Genomic DNA, 18,051 nt, shown 5'->3' on the forward strand with positions numbered 1-18,051 from the left:
GAATTTAAGACTTACATTCTCTTTAATTGTGTTGGAAAGATAATATTTGCTGTAACACGACCTGCCAAGTAGTGGCTGCTTTGGAGCTCTTTGGTGTGTGTAGATACTGTTTCCCAAACAGATGGTTAGACTTTTGCACTCTGAAGCACCATTAAACTTGACTATGTTACTTTTTTAAAAAAGGTTTGTTTAGAGGACATTTTAGTGACCAAAACTTTATACAGAATGTATCTTTTCCATGTCCTTGAGAAAACTCTCAAACCTAACAGCCCTTCTCCCCCCCTTTAAACATACAGAATGTACAGGGGTAAGGATAGGAGAACATCTGGTTCCTGCTGGATGGGTGTGGTCTGAACTGTAGTGGAGTAAAAAGAAAAGGCAGAGCTGCCTGCCTTTAGGACAGTAACCCATCTGCCTACTGTATCGTCATATTGCCCTGCTCTTTGATTTGTTGCTTATGGACTGGACTAAGCACCGAGGGCTCTGATTGTAGCAGGTAAGGGGCTGTCTGGCATTTGAGGCAGTTTCATGAAGCTGTGACTTTAGAGTGAAGTTCTGTGCATTCTTTTGAATTAAAAAAAAGTATTTTGTTTAGTGGATCTCACTTCCAGGTAAGTATGTATACTTCAAAATAAATTGCGCCAGACTGTAGGTAAGACAGAGCTGGGGATTCCTTCCAAGTAAACATTCACGGAATTGGTGTCCTGCCCAGAAATGTGTTCTGCTTTTGCCTTGTCACTTCTCAAATGCAAATAGGCTTTTGGTTTGTTTGTAGGTGCGTGCGCATGTTAGTGTGCACTGTGGATGAAACATTTCCTGTCAGGATGTATGTTTCTTTGACTACCGTGATTCTTTGACCTCAGAGATTAAACAGGGCTTGTAATTCTATATCCTTTGGGTGTTGGTAGCAAAATTTTTTCCATTGAATTTCTTTTAGGAGACAGGTTAAAAACTGTATACATTTTAAGTGCTAGGAAAAGCTTGCGTATGGCAAAGATGTTAATGCCATAGCACATTAAACACTGTTAGTAATGCTGTTTAAATCTAGTACAGAATGCTTTGAGGGTGATAAGGCTTTTGCAGACTGTTCTACATAGGAGAGCATTCAGCCCACTTGTGTTTTTGTAAACAGGATGTTCCGAATTGAATCGCCACTGTTGGTGATGAAATGATATTGTGGGATTTTCCACACCAGTGTTTGATTTATGTGAAGTTGTTTCATATGGTAAGCCAGGGTGACTTAATTTTAGAACATGGGAACAGTGCATCTGGGGGTGGGGGGAGGGAGAAGTGAGATTTTAATTACGTTTTACTGATTACTATGAATATTGTTGCTGCTTATCTTTTTGCTTGTTAATGATTTTTTTCTCTGAACGGAATACTTTAGGGTATTGGCTAACTGCAAAGAGACCCCTTTCAAAGTGGTGTCATCTTATATTTAGCGGGGGGGGGGGACGACAACCGTCCTTTCTCACCCCAAAATGGTGTCTTTCCAGTGGCTGTTGCTGGTGTTTCTACTGCGGATCTTTTTAGACTGTGACCCCTTTGACCACAGGAACCATTTATTGATTTGCTGTATAAGCTGGTTTGTGAACTACTTTTTACCGTACCTGTATAGTTTTTTGCTGTAAACAAATATTCATAATAGTGACATTAATACTTTGGTTGTAATATGTAGGGCAGTTGCTATACAAGTTGTCTCCTCCAAACTGATTACCAACACCTTGGGAAAGCTTCATCTATATGCTTAATTTTTGTGGCAGGGCCCCCTTATACCACATGATCTGGTCAACTGAAAATTCAGAAACCTAATCTAACGTCACATTATGAAAACTCGGTATTCCTTTTACCAGCTTTCCCTCTCTTTTATTGTAGTCTTCTGTTTATTCATGTAAATCACAAGTGGAATTTTGTATTCTTAGGCTGCAATCCTATACATACCTTCCTATGAATAAGTCCCTTTGAGTACAGTGGAACTTACTTCTGAGTAGTCATGCATAGGATAATGCTGTTATATTGCTGAACAGTGAACTGTATTCTTTAATAATAATAATAACAAACAAATATTCTGGGAGTGTGTACGTGCATGCATATGCACAAAATTTACCCTTTCTTTAAGTAGAACAATATTGAGTTATGACCTGATTTTGTGGAGAGCTGCTCTGCTCTTGAAGCTCTTTCTGGAAATGGAAAGAACATTGTGTTCTTGCAAAGACCCCTTTTGCTTGTTAAGGGACCCCATGGGTGAGCACAGTGCTTCCACTCTGAAGGAATTTCTGGTGACAGCAATGCTTCACAAAAGGTTAGAAGTCATTCCTAGAACTCTTCTGCAGATACTGCTTATTCTTATTTTTTAAAGAAACAAATGGTGAGCAATGGTGTATTACTATGTTGCTCTTCACGGTTGCAATGTTTTTTCTTTCAGTAGCTAACATCTTTTTTTATTTTTTTAGGTAGATTGCAGAATGGAAGACCTCTAAATGAAAGACCGCAAGCTTTGTTTCAGCATGGAGACGACTTTATTTGAAGGGGAGCCTGACAGAGCTTCTGTGAGTAATTTGTGTATATGTTGGTTGGCAATCTGACTCAGGAATTTCCTTTAGAAAGAGAGAAATTTTACATCCAACTAAACCTCATATATCCCTGCCTCTTTTTGCAGCTAGAATGGTGCAATTTTCCTTTACAAATGCTGTAATTGCTAAGCTCAGGCTAAATTAACATTTTTTACTACCCACTTCTATTTGATCAATGTAATATTGTGCATTTTTAATAAGGAGAACTTTGAAGCACAGTCTTCAAAGTTGAGTAATAGTTCTCTAGCATTCAAAAAAGGAAATGAAAATCCCGTTAAGTATTATTCAACTGTTACAAACTTTTTTCAGTTGTGACTTTCTGAGGGACTAAGATTTGGGATAAACCTTAATTATATGTTGGATGGAGGGAGAGATAATTCTTACGATAAATATTTTATAGTGTTTTTGCTAACATTTCTATTAGTATATTCATATAGAGTCATCAATGTATATGGCACTTTGCCTAGAGTGAGAAGACAGTTCCCTACCATCAGGGACTAAACAGTCTGAATATTGAAAGAAGGGAGACAACAGAGGGATGGAGGCAGGTGAAATGAGGGAAGCGTATGTGATTGTTTCAGTCACACATACTTGAATTTGGTTACAGCAGAATACAGGTGTGATGCTAAAAACTTCTCTGATATCTAAGGCTCTAATGTTACATGCTAAGGCATGTAATGAAACCATGGAGACCTAACTTGTTGCAACACATTACTGGGGGGTCTGGTACCTAGTGGAAGTTCCTAATTAGAACTGAGAAACAGCAGGTAGAGGAATTCTTATTTGGGGGGAAAACTATAGACTGAAATACTGTTCTCCTTGGTTGAAGATAATTGGGTAGTGATCCACTGTCTAGTCACTAACACCGTTCCCCCTAAGGGGTTTGTGCTGCTGCGTGGACCTTTGTCAGCTGCACAGACTTGTGACTTGTTCCGACGTTGCTCTGTAATGTTCGGCAATGATGTCATCTCATCATTTGTGAACATCTGGGTTGCCAAGCTGCACAGAGTTCAGCTAATAGATGTGTAGCTGCACCACTGCACACCTTGGAGGGACTGGTGGTCATTAAGTGGGTGAGCGTATGGGAGGAATGGGGACTCATTTTCTGTTCCATAATTTTCACAAAGGATGTTTAGAGCTCACTATGTGAAATGGAAGAAATTGAGCAGGTGTTCTTATCTGATTTGTTGTCACGAAGAACTCTGAATCTAGTAGCATGTTCTAGACTAGCATTCACTTGAAATAAGAACACCTTTATTTTTGTTACCATGTGTAGGCAAGTCTAGGAAGTGCTTATGGTCTAAATATAATTGACCACTAACTCATAGGAAATAATATTGCAGTAGAATAGTAAAATATCATCTGTAACCTCTGTGCAAAGAATTTGAAATCAGTGGTCTTCAACTTAAGAGCTGGACCTGAATCAAACCCTACCCAGCAACATGGGATCCAGTTTGAAGAATCCAACATCTGCATTCCTCTCCCTATTTACACGGACCTCTTGGCAACTGCTCCTGTGCCACATCTGCTGTTCTGCAGCATATGGCATGGTGGCAGCTACAAGCAGATAGCATGTGCACCCATGATCAGCTTATGCTGTGCTTGCCATAGCACAATGAAAGCAGGCATGTTGCTTTGTTGAACTGGCCGCAGACAAGAGAGGTAGCCAGCTGAGGGCCAAATCCTATCCAGTTTTCCGTTGCTGGTGCAGCTGTGCCAGTGGGGCATGCACTGCACCTTGTGGTGGGGCAGCAGTCACAGAGGCCTCCACAAGGTATGGGAACACTTGTTCCCTCACCTCCGGGCTGCATTGATCCTGCACCAGTGCTAGAAAGTTGGATAGGATTGGGCCCTGCATTTTCATAATGGCCTTTTTCCTTGCAATTGGGACACCTAGCTCTGGCTACTGTTCAAAACAAAATAGAGTTAGCAACAGTGCTGCAGCACATCTGAGGTCAGGTCACAACTTGGTTCTGGGTTCCGATCCACCTGTTGAAGACCTGATATAAACCATAGAATGCATGCTGTTGTTTGTATATTGTATCTGGAAAGAATCAAGTTGATTTGAGATTAAAAACTGCTTCTTCAGTGCTGTATTCCTAACTGGAATAGACTTTTAAATGAATACTGAAAACCTTAGGCACAAATATGAGATTTTTCTTGCTCACTATTAGGTAATCTCTACTGCTGGTTTATTCTGACCTGTGCAACTTGTGACCTTTCAAGCCAAATGCAACCTAATGGTAATCCCTTAAGGACCATAGCAAAATTGTATAGTATATGGTGTGCACTGCTGAATGTCCCTGGGTTAATCCTTGGCATCTCCAGATAGTGCAGAAACAAATTCCTGTCTAAAACCTTGGAGAGCTGCTGCCAGTCAGTGTTGGTAAGACTGAGCTAGGTAGGCCAGTGGTCCGAACCTGTATAAGGCAGTATCTTTCTCTTCCCAAGATCTTAATAGTGTCCTTAAGAAGGTCTTTGTGGTCTGAGAGATTCATAAAGGGGTAGGTGGTCCTTCAGATATCTGTCATTCAAACTATTTAGGACTGTAAAGGTTAAGAAACACACTTTGAATTGTATCCAGAAGCACAGTAGTACCTTCTGTAGCCAGTATAATTCTTTAAGTGTGGGCAAGAGGTGTTTCTAATTGGTATCAGCAGCCAGATCCTGTATTTTGCACAAGCATGCAATCTGCATGTAGCCATTTGCAGCACTTGTGGTTTGCTTCATTTGGGCAACTGAGATCTAAAGCGTAGCACTAAAAATTGAGTACAATACTATGGAATTGAAAAGTTAGCTTCACTGGGTGGATCAATGTTTGTGCATCATTAGCTTTCTGGAGAGAATAGTTCTGGACTTCGCTGTATAAAATTTGATCCTTAATTTCCTTTCCTAAACACCCCCCCCCCATTTTTTTTAAAAGTGGACCTTTTTGGAAAAATACCTTACAGTTTTGTGCAATATAGTACGAGCTAGAGCTTGGATATTTTTCCTCTTATTCTGTATTACAGTAAAGTTTCTACATCTGTGAGGGTTACATTTATGGACCCCTTTCAAAAATCTTAACCCCTGTGAGTTAGGGAACACTTTATATAAGATGCATAACCTCATTAGCTAGCTTTTAAGAAGTTTGTCATTTTGTTATGTGAAAATTTCAGCAACCTTTTAAAGTAAACATACCCAACACTAATCAGATTTTTAACTAAATACATGTTAAATTATTTAATAGTTACATGGATGTGAAATTAGATATGATAAATAAATGCATTGGATGTTGGGTTGGTAGACTCACTGTTTCTAAGGGAATGCTACATGAGAGAGATGGGTCAACAGAAGGCTTTGCACAGGCCAGAGATGGTGGTTGTGGTCCTGTTCTAGCCACACAAGCAGGCGGTCATGCACTCTGGTTGAGAGTACTCTAAGGCATATTGTACGTTCACCTTACTTATCTAAAACCAGTTCAAGCATTTATATTCTTAACATGCCCTGTTTTAGCCTTACCTTTGTATTTAAAAAAAAAAGATCTGCAGCTGACGAATATTTAAGCTGCTGGTCTAGATATGGTTGGAGTCTTTTCTTGACTTGATAGCTCTGGATTGTGGTAGTAGAATTTTAACAGTTGAATCATGCATTTAGAATGTGATCCTAAACCATTGGGCATTGTTACGTGGTTTGGCTCATGAAAGTTGACAAAAATAAATAGGGTCACCCAAGAAACGGGAAACAAACTGCAGCAGGAGGTGGTAGCAGCAAACAAATTGATGCATGAGCTACAGCCTTTCATCACATGGCTGTTTGCAAAGATTTGGGACAGTGTTCTCCTGGGGGACACACACATAGGAGTGCTCGTTGCTAGTAGAAAGAAGATGCTATTCTGAAAATCTGGCTTCTTTGCATGAATTGTATACAAAGTAACAGGGAGTGTGAAATACTGCAACCGTTTTGGAATATAAGTTTAATGAAGGAGGGGGAACCCAAGGTAAATGACTTTTTCCTGATTAGGGGATTTTCTGCTTCATTCTTCCACAGTTTATATATGTGAAAGTATCTTTGACTTACTGTCTGCCAGCCTGAGATGAATACAAATACTAGTATAAATAAAGGAAAAATGGCTCTTCCAATTAAGAGAAATGGTACAGAAGGCTTTCTTAGTTTTTACATAACTTTCTGTTCTGTGTAATTTGTCTTGTTTTAAATGATTAACTACTAAATTTATGAAAGTCTGAAAAATATGGTAATGTTTTTAAAAGCTCACTCATAGCCTATAAACATGAAAGTAGGTTTCTGTGTGTCAAATTATAGACTAGCTTTTTGTCTTTTCAAGACAGGTGTTCACTGTGTACAACTGTTTTAAGATAGAAACTCTTTATGAACAGAAGTAGACATCAACTGGCTAGTTTGTTTAGTCAGTTGCTTAGGAGCTTCTTGAAAGTGATTAGCTATGCAGTGCTGAAATATTTACATACTGGCCATTACAATAATCTTGAGTGATCAGCTTTTATCTGCTTTGCTCAGCTTTCCTGCTTCAGTGTTTCTCTTGCTGGCATTTGCTGCACAGTACAGGCTTGTTGAAGTATTAGTGGCTAGACTTTCCTGCTGTTCTGTTTCATCATGTAAGTACTCAAAATATTGTAGTGGTTCCTCTTGTTCTGTTCTTCTCTGTTTATGTTTAAGAGACTTTCCTCATGCTTTTTCTTCAGATGCTTAAGTGAGGATGACATGTAGAAAGAGTTACCTTCATTGGTTTGGAAAATGGTTCATTTAACTGGTAATGAGTGTGGATAATTGGTAACACACCTTCTTTGCTTTATCTTGCACTTTGCCTTGTTTAACACTCCCTTTAAAAGCATATACAGTGGGCCTGCTGTATCTGTGGGCTCTGCATCCATGGATTTAATCAACTGCAGATTGAAAATGTATTTTAAAAAGTTAACATAACTTTGTTCGCCTCGAAACCTGCCATTTCACTGCACTCACCGTGTTTGCCTCCCACCTCCCTTGCACCGCTTTAGCTGGCTGTTAGGCAATTTACACCTGTTTCAGTCAGTGTATGCAATTTGTGCCACTTTGTTAGCCTGACATCTGTGGATTTTGGTATCCCTGCAGGGTTCTAGAACCAAGCCCCTGTGGATACGGATGGCCCACTGTAGTAGTTCCCTCAACTCTGTTATGCCAACTGCAAACTCCACCCCTCCAATAGCTAACTTCCTTGTTGATATCTAAAACTTTTCATAATTAGTTATTAAGCCAGTGCTTCCCAATCTTGAGTGTCCTGCAATGCCCCTGTGCACTACAAATGCAGTGCATGACTCCCAGAAGTGACTGGTGATGATGTCATTGCCAGTTACTTCCAGGTTTGGAGACCATGCTAGATGCTACAAACAGAGATGAGAAGCTTAGAGCAGGTGGGGAGGTGTTTCCTAGCACATGAAAACCACATACAGGTGCTCAACCCACCAGGCTGAGTCTCCTTCTGCTGTTTGTAATATCCTGCTCAGAATTGCTGCCAGCCAGTTGGTGGCCTACAATACCCCAGGAAGTGCTGTGTGACACCTCAGGATGTCATGATGCACAGTTTGGGAATCCCTATGTTAAACTGTGCCCAATGTAAGAGTGAGCTTCTCTAATAAGCCATGAATTCAACTTCTTCAAACCATTAATTCACCTATACCTTTCTGCCTGCAGCAGATGTTGGTACTGATGTTGTAACCTACTTCAGAAGGAAGTAATCTCCACCTAATGGTCACTTTTGGCCCTACAATTGCCAAACTGTGGGTCAAGATCCACTGATTGAAGACCAGTGTGGTAATCTATACTCTGGTTAAGTGCATTGTAATCTTCCTTCCTGTATTAAAGCTCTCTTGGGTGCATCAAGTGTTCTCATAAGCTTTCCAATATATGTATACTGGCTTCAGTATCTGCCATCTACTTTATATGAGTTATTTTGTTATCTGTTCATTTTTGTCAGTAAAGATGAACACTTAGAAAAGTTAAACTGAAAGTGGAGTATTTCAGGAGAACTTAGATTAGGTTTTTAGTTAAGACTGGGTTTTGGGCATAGTAATTTATTTTATACACAATTATTTATGAAGGCAAGGGCATAGCACATTTAAACTAAATAAGTTATTTCAGTTTTAACAAAAGTACATTGACTTCCTTGTATCTGTAAGGCCCAACCAAGATATGTTATGGGTATCATGCATGTGTAATAGTCTCCCAGTCACCTTTTAAAAAATAATGAAAAGCGGCTACAAGCTTGAGTTGAGGAATATATAGGGAAGACACTGTGTAACCTGTCTTCTTCACCAGTTGTCCCCCCTTGCAGTGACTTCTTTCCCTGGGGAAGAATGCAGGTACCCGTTTAGACCACAAGGAGAAACTGCCTTGGGTGGAAGGGTGATTTTGAAGGGGAAAAGTTAAACCCTTGCTCTTCTGCTCAGTTCTGAAGCAGTCAGCATATTTTTTTTATTTCTGTAGCTATCAGATTTATTGTTGCTTGATTTTCTTGGCTATTTAAATGTGCAACTGAGTGGAAAAATTTGTGGCCTGTCATAACAGTTTTTTGAGTCAAAAAATTGTGTACAAATTACAAGATGGCATTAAACTAAAGTTTAATGCATTAATAGTTAATTAATAATAGTTAAATTAATAGTTAAATTAATAATAATTTAGTTTAATAGCATTAAACTAAATTAAACTAAAGTACACTTCATGCAGTTTTAAAGCAGTGAAGCCCCCAATATACATACTGGTTACATTCCAGAGGTCTGTCTCAAAGTTGAAACACGCATGTTGAAACAGTTCAATCTGGCTTTTATAATAATAATAATAATATACAGTATTTATATACCGCCTTTCTTGGTCTTTATTCAAGACTTTATTCAAGGCGGTTTACACAGGCAGGCTTATTAAATCCACGCTGGGATTTTTACAAATTGAAAGAAGGTTCTCTCTTTCAAGAACCACCACATTCAAGCTGTTACACTCCGATCTGGTTTAACATTCTGGCCTCCATCCTCCCACGCTCTGAGCAGATGGAACAGCTCAGCTGCAGCTTGTCAGCTGCTTCAAGGTCGCACGGTGCCGGTGGCCTTGAACTGGCGACCTTGTGGATGTTAATCTTCAGGCAAATGGAGGCTCTACCCTCTAGACCAGACCTCCTGCCCTGCTTTTGCAAGATGGCTGTACCTGCTCAAAAACACTGACACAGCCTTCTGTAACTTGGGAAACCAATGTATAAAATTTGTATTAAGTTTAAACTTCAGTAAACTTGTTTATATGAATGTGCAGAATTGCAATAACATGATTTAATAAACTAAAAGGTTGACTAAATTTTATTATGTAATGCTTCTAAAGTACAAATCCTTTTATATAATATTTTATCCTGCTAAATCCATATTTTCCATAATGCATTTCATAATATTGTATAACCTCAGAGTCCCTTCCATTATTCAAATAAGATTGTATCCTTTCCTCCTGGTATCTGTTGGAAAATGTTAGCTTAAAATAACTCATGATACAGAAACGTGTTTATAGCCAGTGTTTGGCTGCTAGGTAAACTGCTTGATTTCCAGTTCTCTGCCAATAACGTTCTTGCTGCTATGAATAGACTGAATATAAATTTTGTCTTCCTTTCTTTACTGTCAAGTTTCCAAAAGGCATATGTTACTGCAGTTTTCCAGCTAACAGTTGATTCTGCATGTTATGTGGTATAAAAGTAAAGATTCCTTAAAATGATTTGTAGTCTTGGAAGGCATTTGCTGTCTACTAACAAAGTTGCTAATAGCATTCTTTTCTAAGCAGACACACTTGTGTGGGTTTTTGTTGTGAGCCACTCCTCCTGTTTTGGAGCTATGTTGTTGCTAAGAAAATTCTATCAGGATTTGATGTGCATGTTGTATTTTTTTAGCTACAAACTAACTTGCTGTTTCCCTTGTTCTTTCTTTTTGTTGTGGCTGCCTTCTCTGGTGTGTTTCTCTTTTTTTTTCTTTTTTTTTGCCTTCGACTTTTTTGTTTGCTGTTCTGCGTACTCAATTGCGCTGCATCTCCAGCATCATGGTGAAATCAAAGACTCCCAGGGATCCTCAAGTAAGTGAGTGGTTTCTGCTCCAGCATGTGGAGAGTTGCATCCTGTAAAAGATCTCATCTTCATTAAGCTCTTCCTTGGTAGACCAATCTTAGCAAGAACTGAATATCTGGAAATGACTTCAGATGCTAAAGAAACAGAAAAACCTTTGAAAACGTGTGTGTGTGTGTGTGTGTGTGTGTATGTGAGAGAGAGAGAGAGAGAGAGAGAGAGAGAGAGAGAGAGAGAGTTCAGAAGCAGCTAAGAATTAAGAAGCATTTTCCCTAGCTTCAGGTAGAATAATTTGAAAATAGCAGTCTTGATCATGTTAAGGATGTTTCTGAATGTTGGAAAATGTTGGATTTCCAGTATAACCATAGCCCTTATAAGAGACAGTGAACGTGACTTTAACATTATATAAACTTAAAAGGTTTTGAATGGATAAACCTACATATATATGCATATGAATAAAATAGATTGGCAGATGAATGCATTCTTTCCATTTAAATATGTATACATGTTTCAGAGAAGGCATTTCTTTCCATGTGAGAGGTGGATTGCCACCTCTTGCACTTGCTACTCAAGGGTTTAAGTAGACATGTCCTCCCATATCAGTGGATACATTTCAGCCCCACCACCTGCCCATGGATACAGAAACTATCTGTATTGTTTACAGATACAGATACAGAAACTATCAATAAAAAGGACCCCGTCTCCATTCAGCCATTACCTTTGTTTTCTCTGGCACCAAACAAGCATGTCTCTTCCTCTAACAGAATGCTATAAGCAAGCAAGGTTATTGAAAGCTTGTGTGTCTCTAGCATTCAGGCTGCTTGTCTTTCAATAAGCTTGCTTGCTTATAGCGTTCTATTAGAGGAGGAATACTTGCTTGGCAGCACCAGTAAGAAGAAAAATGGAAGTAATGGGGTGTGAGGGCAGAGAACTGCGGGTAACTGAATTCACGGATTCCAGATCTGTGGATACAGGGATACTCCTGTACTTATCTTTATGCTAATTATCCTGTATTTTGAACTTTACTCCCAACCCTTGTCAACCTGTTCTTAAACGATCAACTGATGTTTCGTTTATTGAATCGGATGGATCCCAATAACTATATGTTAAAGTCAAAGTTAGGACCCAGTATATAACTTTTAGTAGCTACAGATCTAAATTTGTTGTAGTGACTGCTTTCAGAATGCATTTTGGCTAGATTTGTAAGCCAATAAAGCTAGTTTCCACTTTAGACCACAAGAAGTCTACAGTGGTTGTTTCCCTCTGGAGACTCCATGGTAGCAATGTATGTAATGACTTCTGTAGAGATTTTACCTGTTCGTAGAGAAGCGAGCACTTTAAAAACTAAAGTGGTTGCACAGAGTAATGAGTTGCTAATTTCTCTGTGGTATAAGTACAAAGATGGTCTGTTTCAACCAACTTGTGTCTCAGCACAAGCCTCTTGGATATTAATCACAGTTGAGAATAATGTGATCAGATGCAGACATCTCTCAATTTCTCTCCCCCCCCCCCCAATCTTAATACATTATTGTAAATAAGCAATGTTTAGCTACTGCTGCTGAAAGCCTGGTCAAGCATTCTTGGATAGCTGATACTGTTGTACTGAAGAGCTCTATACTTTAACTAATTGAAGCATGTTACTATAGTTAGCAAGGCTGAAGGGTTAAGATAGTAGGTTATATATTAATTTGTACTGAGAGTGTTGTCTTTAGCTATCCTACAGAGGTCTTTGAAGCTGAGGTAATTTCCTAAAGCAGGTTTTACATGATGGGGAGGGGAATAGGTCGTCTGTTAAAAGGAAAAATGTAAACCACACCAGGCATGTTTGAGCTCTGTACATGTAAATTAATTACTTATATCTTGACCTCTAGAACTAAATATTTTAAACCAGAGGTTCTCAAACTGTCCGTCTGGGACCCACCAGTGGGTTGCGAAACTGATGGGGCAGATTAGGTTTTGTGCATCAAGGGTTTAAAAAGCTGCTACTACAGTCACCAATATGTCTATTTCCCTTGGCATTTATAAATCGGACAGCAGCCTTTAGGGCCTCTAAGAAGTTTGGGAACCACTGCTTTAAACTATTGGTTATTAATGGAGCACTTTCCATTTAATTCCATCTCCATTACACATTATTAGAGGAGAGAGAAAATGGTGATAATGAAGTAAAAACACGTAACTGCTTTCTGCACCTCTCATTTTTTAGGAGGGGCCAAAATCTGAAAAAATAAAACCATTTTATTTGATGTTTATTTAATGTTTATTTACTGTTTAATGTGGGGGAGTGCATGGATAATGACTGAGTGCATCTGCTGACACTAGACCACTTATCACCTACCTAGTACACTTTTTAAGTGATTTTAATATATAATTATCATGTACATTTTGAATAAAAATGTACATTACACCACTTTCTGTACTTCGAACCTTTGGAAAACACTGGAGTATGCAAAAAATAAGTTTTCTCCCACCTCTACACATTATATTCCAAAACTGTTTAATGGAGTGTTTCAGAGTAGAAGGCACCTTTTTGAAAGGAGATGACCTAAATTTTTAGGGTCACTGTAGCTTTTATTGTGAATGGTTGAGATAAAAAGAAGCCATCCATGCACTTCTTTCTGACCTTAAAATCTTTATTCTTTTGGCGTTCTTTAAAGGGTGAGAAAAACATCACAATAACACAAGTATCAGGTGTTCCAGTACATTAAAGGCTCTTGTTCTTTAAATACAATAGTGATAATGAATTGATACATTTTAAATAACTTGTTTCAGCAGGTAGTGTTGATACAATTTTGAAATCGCTATTGTCATTTTAATATGCCATTTACATATAGTTGCCAGCTGAGAACCTCTTAGTCTGTTAGTCTCTTAGTCTGAGAACCTGTTAGTCTGTCTATAGCAGTGGTTCTCACACATTTAGCACTGGGACCCACTTTTTAGAATGAGAATCTTTCAGGACCTATCGGAAGTGATGTCATGACCAGAAGTGACATAATCAAGCAGGAAAATTTTTAGCAATCCTAGGTTGCAATCTTACCCGCACTTACCCAGGAGTAAATCCCATTTACTATCATTGTTAAAAGAATGTGCATCATAGCTTGTTAAAAGTACAGGTCTGTAACATTTCAACTAAATGCAGTCACATACCATGGGAGCATCAAGTCTAATATATTAAAAATAAAATACTGAAATGAATGGGGACCTGCATGAAATTGGTTCGCAACCTGCCTAGTAGGTCCCAACCCACAATTTGAGAAACACTTGTCTACAGCAAACATGAAGTTAGTGAAAGTAAGAGACCCGAAGACTCCCATTACTTTGGGTTTGTGGAATCACCAAACTTGGCCTTGTTTTGACATCTACATACTACTTCAGGCTTGAAAATGGGACTTGAGGATTCTTATGTAGCAGTCATTGTTGTCACATTGACATCTGGTCAACAAGAATGTGTTATGGCTTGGTAAGCGTTCAAAGCAAGCGGCTGTCCGGTTGCACTCTCCACCTATCTCTCAAGGACAGAGCGTAGGCACTCCTGGGAACAAAGACGACACACGGCAGAAGTCCTCTACCAAATGTCTCTTTACTATGTACAATATATACAGCAACAGTCCAGATAACACACAATCACGAATCACACTGAAGTAGCCTTTGGCACAAAATCCACTCTGCATCTCCCACACTCCAGCTTGCCCTCCCTGGACTATATACTGGCTATAGCCAATCAGAGCGTACTAAAAGTGCAAAGTCACTCTGATGGCATATGGGGTGACTCACCAGGTGACAGTCACCTGGTATGCATCACCAGATGTTGCATCATCTCCTCCCATGATGCTGTGCGCAGTCAGGCCAAGGCTTCAGGGCCTGACACTATCCAGCCTGCAAATTACCTGCAGGCCCGGGGATGATCCCATAATGTCATGCACAAAAAAAACCTGCAGTTTTGTTTGCGTGTAGATTCCACTCCCTTGCCCAGACTGTGTTATCTACTACTACTAGATGAGCTGCATGTATTTTATGTTGCCCTTTGTGAGGCAAGTAAGTGGTTTAAATGTCTTGGAGTATTGCACACTGGTGTTCTTGAGAGGGCACACATTGCAGTCTGAGCCCAACTTAAATTAGTTGTTGAAAATAAGATAACGTATTCCATACCTGTATACAAACTACCCGAATAAGTAGAGGGATTTAAAAATGGTGGTGTTTGTTTTACTCAGAAGTAACCCCTTTGTGTTCAGTACAACTTGGGCTGTAATTCTATTTTCCTTGCTGGAAACAAACACATGTAAGACGTTCCCTGGTGGCTTGTTTCAACTTAGTTCTGAAAGCATTTCTATCATGACCACCTTGTAAATACTTAATCCTTATACTGGTTAATCCTTCTCACTTTGAGTATGGGACCAAACAAGGTGTGCAAAAGCTCCCTATTTACAAACAGGTTGGGTTCCAGGGATCTGTTTCTAACTTGTTTTGTTCATAAGTAGAGTAATGCCTCTTCTGTTGCTGTAACTGTCTCATTTGGGATGCTGTCAGTGCTCTGTTTCATTCTCCACCTTGTCAGATTCACTCTGCTGTCAGTGCCTTCCATTTGACTTCTACAGGCAGAAGTCAGGGGCTTCTGGAAACAAAAGCTGGACTTGACAGATCTCGGTTCTATACAACAGGGCAGTTCTTTATATTTTTGATTTCATTTCTACCAAAATATGGCCCATTGATAAAGGAATCCAGGTAGGGTTCAGGCTTGCAGACTTCCTGCCTTGTTCTCTTTCAGCCCCTTTCATAAAGGCTGCCCCCTAGCCTAGTAACCATAGGAGCGCTACAGCCCAAGATCAGTGTTAAAAGTTGGAATTTGGATGAAAGCTGGGATTCAGCATTATCTTTCTAACAGTGCAATATTATACATATCAAAATGGAACTTACTATCAGCTGATATGGTGGGAGCATAAGAATAGGTGAGGTGAGTGGCCATCAGCCATTTTCAACCTCCTTCTCAGTCTGACTTGCCCCTCTTCTTAGTTCAGGGATGCTGTAGATCAGGCTTATGCCTGAGCGGACAGATACCCACACCCTTGCACCTGTGGAGTCAGCCTTGCTTTGGCCATTTACCAGTTAGATGAGATGGAAGGCCTGGGAAGAGGGCCAGTGCAACCTAAAGTGACCAACAGGTATTCCTTTCACCACCACCACTACCCTTGGCCACCTTGGTCTGAATAGCCAGTTTCAGGGAGCAGGCATTAGTAATATATAGGCACCTCCTATGTTGGTGTTTTGAGTTTCTTCCGTTTAGGAAAGCTGTGATATTTGGTATAGCTATCTTGGGGGTTGGGGGAGGAAGCATTAGAGAATTCTAATATTGGCAGTTGTTATCTTTGTTAAAGAGAGCATAGAATACAGAAGCTATCTACTTCTGAATACTCAGCTTATAAATATGTTCAGCCCAGACTTCCATCTTGTAGACAGTGCTGCTGAAAACAGAAACTGCTCAGAAGCTTTCAGAGAGGCTCTGCAGGGAACTGACAGTAACGGCAGTGTAGGGGGGGGCATTACTATACTTACAAACAGACCCCTGGAACCTAAAATGTTCATAAGGAGGGTAGCTTCTGTATCATGTAGTTCCACAGTGGGATCTCTAGAGGGCACTGTGACAGTATGAAAGACCGGAAAATTTAACCAATGAAAGGCAGGGGGGAGAGCTGTAGCAACAGTACAGTAGAACTGATTTGAATGGCTACAAGTGCAGCAATATCTCAGAAAAAGCACATTGTGTGCATTTAGGAATTTAAGTTGATACTCAATAAAATCTGTACCATGACCCTTTTGAATCTGTAACTGGTTTCTAGGAACTTGGAATGTCAAATAGACCATTAATTAGAAGGCTTTTGGTTTGTCAGAGTGGGGAGGGGGAACAGATTTTGAAGGATACTTGTAGCCATACTCCTGAGTTATAGGTGCAGTTACTTTTAAACGTTAGATGTTCAATATTGGGAAGATTCTATCTGAAAAGTCCTGTAAGATATACATAAGGGTAGAAAGTAGGACTCTAAAATGCTGTGCTAAGAAATATCTGAGATGGCTATAAGTAATTTCACAGTCTTTTACAGATCATGGAATTTTGTGGAAAAAACTAAATCTCTTCTGAAGTGCCATCCACAGTTGCGTGAGCCAGTGTAGCCCATGCCCCTTCAATGTATATAGTATTGAAAGTTATTAGAATTTGTAGTAAGTAGGCCATGGTTCCTTTTCCTTGCCATCATGATCTTGTCTTGAAATTGGGAGTGTGCTGAAATGGGAAGCAGGTACAGCAGTGCCTTGCGCTTTCATCTAGTTAGGGACCAGAGCATGAGTCAGAGCATCTAGTTAGGGACCAGAGCAAAGTAAAAAATGGATGAATGTCAAGGTGGAGCCTTATTTAGCTTGCAAATTTATTTTGGCTGGTAAAAATGTAAATAACTAACTACATAACACTTGCAAATGTGTGTGAAATCTAAATGAACAGAAATAAAAGAAAAATAAGTATAAGAACACTAATGAACATAGTGGAAGGTTAGATGAAATCGGATGAAAAGGAAAACATGTAGATGAAATTTGAAATGTGATTATATAATTATAATTAAAAGCAAAGCAGTGAAAGTCAAGGTATGCCTAAATACCTTTTCCTGTATGTTCAGATGTTAAAGCTGGCTGGAGGGACATGTGCTCTATGGTCTCCCAGTAGTGGCACTGGAAGAGACTTTAGCTATTTACCCATGGAATCGTTTGTGGGAGTAAGGAGTAAATTGTATAACAGGAATGAACTTGTCTCTAAGTAGAAAAGGAGGATCTGAGCTGGTTAATACATTGTACAGTGCATGATTTGTGCAAATGGTGCTTTGTCCCAGTTCAGTTGCAGCACTGACTGAGCTTGAATTACCTAGCAATTGATGGATGAGGCGTTTTGCTGTGTCTTACATGTTGAGGGTACATCTTTTTTTTGTTTTTTAGCTGTGGTAACAAACAATGATGAATCTCATGTTCTGACACCGGGAAAGATGAGCCAACGTCAGGGGAAAGAAGGGTATCTCACTCCAACCAAAGAGCTACACCCACCTTCATTCAGTCCAGGAGCTGTCCATGGCCATGGTAAGAAGCATCTCATTAATGGAATGGAATGCCAAAATCGGATATTCCTGTGTCTTCGCTTGTGAGACATGTCGCAACAAATGTGTTTAGTTCTGTGTTGTCCATGCTGAGTTAGCAAGCATCTAAAGTTAAACTTGCATCAATCATTTGGAACCCTTTGAGTGTTGAGATTAATTCTGGTCCCAGCATTATGGCTTCTCTGAAGTGATGACTCTGGAAAATCATTTTTAATGAACTGTTGGTTAACAAATGGAACTAAACAATTTATCTCTGCTACTATGAAAATGGACT

The 18,051-nt window shown here is 39.5% G+C and overlaps 1 protein-coding gene across 1 annotated transcript in view; it reads left to right on the forward strand.

The window, feature by feature from the left end:
* The first annotated feature begins 434 nt into the window (after positions 1-434).
* The window catches only part of LOC136657583 (oxysterol-binding protein-related protein 8-like), a 66,722-nt gene continuing 49,105 nt past the window's right edge, over positions 435-18,051 (forward strand). Inside the window, exons 1-4 of the mRNA XM_066634503.1 lie at positions 435-496; positions 2,454-2,549; positions 10,625-10,661; positions 17,623-17,760. Coding sequence (XP_066490600.1) covers positions 2,481-2,549; positions 10,625-10,661; positions 17,623-17,760 — 244 coding nt within the window. The 5' untranslated portion in view covers positions 435-496; positions 2,454-2,480. The remainder of the gene's footprint in view (positions 497-2,453; positions 2,550-10,624; positions 10,662-17,622; positions 17,761-18,051) is intronic.

Source organism: Tiliqua scincoides, chromosome 7 (genome assembly GCF_035046505.1).
Source record: "Tiliqua scincoides isolate rTilSci1 chromosome 7, rTilSci1.hap2, whole genome shotgun sequence".
NCBI classification, from domain to species: Eukaryota; Metazoa; Chordata; class Lepidosauria; order Squamata; family Scincidae; genus Tiliqua; species Tiliqua scincoides.